General features: G+C 58.1%; 1 protein-coding gene across 3 annotated transcripts in view; it reads right to left on the bottom strand.

Moving 5' to 3' along the window:
* Window positions 1-850: 850 nt before the first annotated feature.
* Window positions 851-6,000, bottom strand: part of TNR (tenascin R) — a 321,400-nt gene continuing 316,250 nt past the window's right edge. For all 3 annotated transcript variants that reach the window (XM_080648668.1, XM_080648669.1, XM_080648670.1), the window contains 3 exons: window positions 3,991-4,152; window positions 2,376-2,539; window positions 851-1,784 (listed from right to left, as the gene is read on the bottom strand). In XM_080648668.1, coding sequence (XP_080504794.1) covers window positions 1,665-1,784; window positions 2,376-2,539; window positions 3,991-4,152 — 446 coding nt within the window. In that variant the 3' untranslated portion in view covers window positions 851-1,664. The remainder of the gene's footprint in view (window positions 1,785-2,375; window positions 2,540-3,990; window positions 4,153-6,000) is intronic.

The raw sequence follows: 6,000 nt of genomic DNA, 5'->3' as shown, positions 1-6,000 counted from the left end.
GCCACTCCACTAAGGCTCATTTAACTTCCAGGTTTCTAGAAAGGATTGTTTGCTTTTCCCTGCTTCTCCTCGTTTTTCTGAGGCCCACGGTGAACTGAGAAGTGGAAATGCCACCTCTGTTTTTTGGTTCCGGGCATGTCAGTCACGTCCACACCACAGCCGTGACAAGGCCTTGGCGGCCTGCTAAAGGGACAGGGCCCAAAGCAGGTGACCACCGGTGTGGTCATCAGCCCGAGGGATGGGCTCCTGCTTATCAGAGCTTGGCTTGACTGAGGGTGGAACAGGTACCGGGATGCCCCAGTTGACACTACAGAGTAGAAGTGGGGCCTTGAGGAGAAGGAGAGGACAGGGAAGGCAGCTGGGGAAACAGCCTGGGTTCGGCCGGCGCTGTGAGGACAATGGCAGCTAATGTCTGATTTGGGGAAGCTGAAGGGTCCTGGCTTCTAGAGCCTCCAGCTCTCTGGGGCTTAAATCACAGACCAGCCCATGGAGAGAGAACACCTCATCAGAGGGGAGGTGGCCCACAGCCCGCCCTGTTCACCTCAGATTTCTAGATGTCCTTTCATTTCTCCTCTCAAAGGCAGAGGAATAAAAGGAGGTGGAGAAGCCTTCTCAGGAGCTCACCTCGTTAAGGAGGCCATTCCTGTCTCCGTGGGACCAAAAAAGGGGAAAAAAACAAGAGCAAGACCCCCAAACCCCACCTCTTCCAGGGGTTACCAGTTAGGAGAGTGCCTGGCTGGTCATATAATATCTTCCTCTGACTCTTACTAAGCCTCCCACACGAAGGACAGCCTGGCTAAGGATAGCAATCAGTTTGCAACTCAGAAAAAACTGTTCGTGACACAGAGGACCAGAAATAAAGACCCGTGTTCCCCATGGGACCTCGAATCTCAGTGCGGGGGCCCTGGATTCTCCTCCTCCTTCCGTTCCTCCAGGATGGACCCCAAAGCGCTGAAACCCGCCACCCTCTCCCTGTGCCCCTCCCACAGAGACCCACAGGGACACAGCCACGGGCAGCTCCAGGCCAGCCATGGGCGCTGAACACCTTGGGGACTGTCGTCGGACGCAGTGGCGGGGCCTCAGGGTAGGTGGCAGGCACAGGCTCCGTGGGGGCTGGAAGGGAGGCCACTACTCTTGAGAGGTCACGGGGCCACTCGGCAGAAGGGTCAGAAGGTGAGAACCTCTGGCCTGTGAACGAGGCTTGGGCTGGCGGATGGGGCAAGGTCGAGCTGCCTCTTAGGGGCGTTGTCCACAAGATTCTCTTGTGGAGGCTTCTTCCGTGGGAGGCAGTGACAGGGACACATGCCAGGAAGGGGAGGGCGTCTCCGAGGGAGGGCAAGGGGCGAAGGCACGTGCCCGTCACCATAGCAACCTGACTCCACCACTGGCCTTTGATTTGGTCTTTTAAGGAAACATCTCCCGTCTCCTCCTGGGTGGGAACAGGGGCCGGCTAAGGTGGCTGGGGGGGAGGGAGAACGGACGAGGGTCAGGCCCGAGGGCAGCAGAAACCATGAGCAGCTAATTCCCAACCGATTCCTGCTACCCCCTGCTTCCTTCAAACGCCCAGGACATGTTGCAATGCGCTGTGACCCCCGCCCCTTGCTTGGTGTTATAAAACACAAACAAATGACAGAAAGGTCAGGTGGCCGGCGGCCGCCCACGGCTCAGAAGTGCGAGGACCGCCGCTTCCTCCCCGCCAGGGGCCGGTGGGTGTAGGGGCGCGTCTTCATTTCCACGAAGGGGATGGAGAACTCGTGGCCTTTCCAGTGGTACCAGTTGATGCCCTGGGAAGGAGAAAGACGAGCCTGTCAGATCCCCGAGATGAGGCCAAAGCACAGCCTCTCTCCAGCCTTTTCCTTTGAAACGTGCCGTGGCCAGGCCGCTCCCTGCGGCCGGCTCTGTGTTGGGCCTTCAGGGTTCGTGTGCAAAACCCCCTCACACAGAAGCACTTTGGAGGGTCACCGGGTGCCTGCTCACTCCTGGCGGGAGGCCAGGTGGTTTCCGTCAGCGGGGACCCACCCTGGGTTTGCCGGGACCACGGGGCTCCCTGGCTGCTGGCTTTCAGGGCTAATGCTGGGCTTGTCCCAGCGGGTCACCCGTCACCCCGCTCGGCCCACGGGCATGTGGTCTCTAATGGGGACAGACAGGCCGGTTAATACCGCTATTCCTCATTCTCTGTTCCTGGGACACTTTGTAGGGCTGCTTCCTCTTCTTCCACTGCTTCTACCCTGTCCTGCCCGCCCCCGGCATCTGCATTACCTTCCTCTTCAGGATACTCCTTCCTTGAGACCCTGAGTGAGACGCGCCTGTGCATTGAACTCATGCGCTAAGGGACCCACAGCTCCCCTCACCCCGGCCGGCTGACCTCCACCCACCTGGCTGTGCCTGGACTCCCCGTACTTCCCGTTGAGGTTGGTTCGGTGGCAGTTCTTATACCACCACGCCCCCTTGTACGACAGGGCGCAGTTGGTAACGGCGATGTCATTGTCTCTGTCCTTGGTGGAGAAAGGGCGCCCCTGGTGATAGCTGAGGGAGTCCCCTGCGGAAAAGGAACACAGCGTGAGGCCGTTCAGTTCGTCCCTCCTTCGTCAGGATTTTCTGGATGTTTGACCTGCTCCCAACCAAACTGGCCTCCCCTTACGGGACCTTCCACGGAGCCCCCCTTTTCCTTCCACCTGTTGGTCAGTCTGGCTGAACTGAACCTCCTCCCCTCCCCCGGGGCCCGCTGCTTCCACGCTGCTCTCTCTAGCTCATCTCCTCCTTCCCCGACCTGCTCAGAACTCTGTCCACTCGGCACCCCTGGCTCTGGGCTCTGTCTGTTTCCTCCAGGCCCGCACAGGACACAGACAGGCACAACTCCCTTTGTCTCCGGGGGGACAGTGCTGAGCTTGGTAACACGGGACAGGCTGGGTCACTGCCGTGCAGCCTCCTTCTCTGTGAATGGTTCAGTCTGATACTGTGTTTACTAGAGTGCATTTCAATGGCTATTTTATGCCCGAAGCGTGGTAAACTGGACCTTCCGTGGGGCACCCAGGCAGGGCTTGTGGCCACGGGGAATGGTCTGAAATCTGAAGTGTAACAAAGGAAAGTGTGCCTTCTCTTTGGGGTAACGAACCTGGCTGGAGAGAGAAATAATTGGACAGAGGCCGGAATTGGAAGGGCAACACCTCAGTTGTCCTCCCAGTGCCAAGAGGCATAAAAATGCTGCTAAAATTATACACTAGCATTTAGCCCTAAACTCTGAGTTAATGCAGGACCAATCGCTCCCTGTACCAAACAATAGAACATTTGGCAAAAACAGGCTTTATGTAGTAGACCCCAGGGAACAGACAGGCTGCGCCTCCCTCAGGACTGGCCCAGCGTTAGGTTCTGATAAAACTATTAAGGCAGCGGGTATTCTTCTGAGTGTAAATGTCACAGGCATTTACACAGAAGACGTGGCGATGTACGTGGTTCTTGCAGATGAATGAGCGGAAATGTGGGCACATCAAGTGCTGTGGCTTGCTCCCTGATGGCTGTGACGACGGCTTCTGTGTGTGTGTGTTGGGGGTGGGGGGGCATCTCAGAAAATGGGGGATCTGGTTTAGTTTCCTAGCTCAGCGGTGGTTTCCTCGTGTCACTGCGGGGGAGGTTTCTGCCCAGACAGCACAGGGTTCTGCTCTCTCTGGAGAAGAGCCCACATTGAATAATCGAGACAAGAAGACTCGTCCTTGACCCTCCCTCTAACTTGGGTGTTCAGATCTTAAAGCACGCCCCCTGCACGGAACTGCATGTTCCTGGCTGCTCTGTGAAGCAGGGCAGGGATCCTATGACCATGCTCCAGACGAGGAAACGGAAGTCCCGGGAAACGGATCTCAGGTCGCTGAGTGGTGAGGGGCAGCCTGGGCCGGGCCAGTGATTCGCAGCCCGTGCCCAGTCACTGGCCGGCAGGGAATGCCAGGGCAGCTCAGGCCTGGAGCGAGGGGCCTGGTCTGCTGGGGGCCCAGGTACCTGCAGTGCCATTGTAGCCGCCTATGCGGAGCTTGTACAGACTCTTGCTGTCCTCGACCGAGAACTTGTCGTAGTGGGCGAAGGCGGCCTCCTGGCCGTCACGCATGTCCACGCGCAGCTCGTAGCGGCCCTGGGACGTGACCCTGTGTATGTTGTCCAGCCCTGCGGAGACGAGCGGAGGATGCAGGAGCCTGGCCCGGTGGCTTGGGAGATGGGAGAGGAGATGGGACTGTGGCCTCTAAGATGTGTCCCGGGAAGAGGAGGGGCATCGGGGACGCCGACCCTCAGACAGATGGTCTGTTATCAGACAGACCCTCCCGGACCCTGAATCGGCCCCTGCAAAGGGCCAGCCAGGTCTGCGGAGGCGTTCCCAGCACAGGTCAGCTCGGGGCCTGACATCTGGTCTGGCCTGGCCTGGTGTCTGAGGAGCCCTGGGCCTCAGCATCCTGGCCCCGCCCCTGCCGCCTCACTCCAACCTGGTCTGGGTGCCAGTGGCAGGAGCAGCACAGGGACCTGAGTGCTCTGGCGTGAGTGATGGGGGCAAGAGGTAGGAATAGTGGTCACAGGAGTTGAGGGCAGACCCTGGGCCCAGGATGTCCTGACATCCTCCCACCTCCCAGCAGCCTGCGGTGAGGTCTGTCTACCATTCATTCCACGCCCCTCCTCTCCCAGCCACCACATAACTCACAGCTGCCTCCCTCTTGCATAATTGCCTGAACGCGAGTCACTGCACCCAGAAGCTGCACTCTGCACCCCCATGCCACAGGGTGACCTCCATCAGGGCCTGATGTGGGGGTGGTCTCTCACCCCAACCCTGAGGAGCAGTTTATGCTCAGAGCTTCCCTAAGGATCAGACTGAAGTTAGTCCCCAACCAAGACCACACGTTTGCACTTTCCCCTGCTTTATCCTGCTTACCCTGCTCCCCCTCTCCTGAGAGCACCCCCAGATATACCCCTCGAATAAGAATCCCTGTCTCAGGCTCGGCTGCTAGGGAACCTGACTTAGGACATAACCCAGGGGTCACAGTGTCACCCCAACCTGAGAACTGCTGCCATACGACACCTCCCAGGGCCAGGCGTCGTTCAGGAGCCCTCACTGGCTCCCTGTAACCCACATCGTTAAGTCCAGATGTCGCCTCCCCACTTTAGATACTACGGCCGTCACTCAACCCACCCAGCCCCTTTCTCCTTCCCCTGCCTGCGCCTCTCCTCTGGTTTCTTCCCTGCCCCGTTTGCCACATCAGAAGGACCCCTGTCTTCCCTCTCCTCTGGTCCCCTTCTCTCCTGCGTCCTGCACACCCCTCGCTGCCTCCCGTGAGGCTGGAACAGTGGTCACAGGCTGCTGGGAGATGGGAGGGTGTCAGGATATCCTCCCCGCCCCCCGCCGTGTCTCAGGATCTGTGGCCTACTTGCCAGGAGCTCACAGGTTAGTACGGCGTTTCCCAGTGTGGGACGACATCTCTGATGAGGACAAATATCTGGGGCCATAGGACTACATAACCTTGAACATCAGGGAGAGAGGTATTTCCAAATCCTATCCTTTTCCTAATAGATTAAGGAGCAACCTTAAGCCTGATGCTAACCTTAACTCGCATCTCGGTTTGGTGCTAGTACTTCGGTGGTTTAACACCCAGCACCTCTCAGCTCACTGTTACTACCAGCAGCAGCAGCACCAGGCTGGGAGCGCCGGGTTTAACGGCCATTTAATGACGCGAATGTGGCTTTCCTGCATGGATTTCTGAGGCTCCCTTTTAGGGCTGCACCTAACCAGCTCTCCACTTGGGGCAATGCTTCCACGTTTCTTTCCCCAAACAACAGATTTATGAACTAAACAGTGATATGGAGAAAATGTAAGTGCACGTAGCTCAGGTGTTTCACAGATGGGACGAAGGTCGTGGGGGTGGGGCACGGGTTGGGGGCACGGAGCCCTGCCTGCGGTGGGGGCACTGCTGTCTCCCAAGCAGTTTGCAAACTCGTAGAGGGCTGGGTGTTTCCTAGTCACTGACTTTT

Source organism: Plecotus auritus, assembly GCF_963455305.1.
Source record: "Plecotus auritus genome assembly, chromosome: 12".
NCBI lineage: Eukaryota > Metazoa > Chordata > Mammalia > Chiroptera > Vespertilionidae > Plecotus > Plecotus auritus.
The sequence above is the reverse complement of the archived record's forward strand: the minus strand, read 5'-3'. Positions and strand labels throughout refer to the sequence as shown.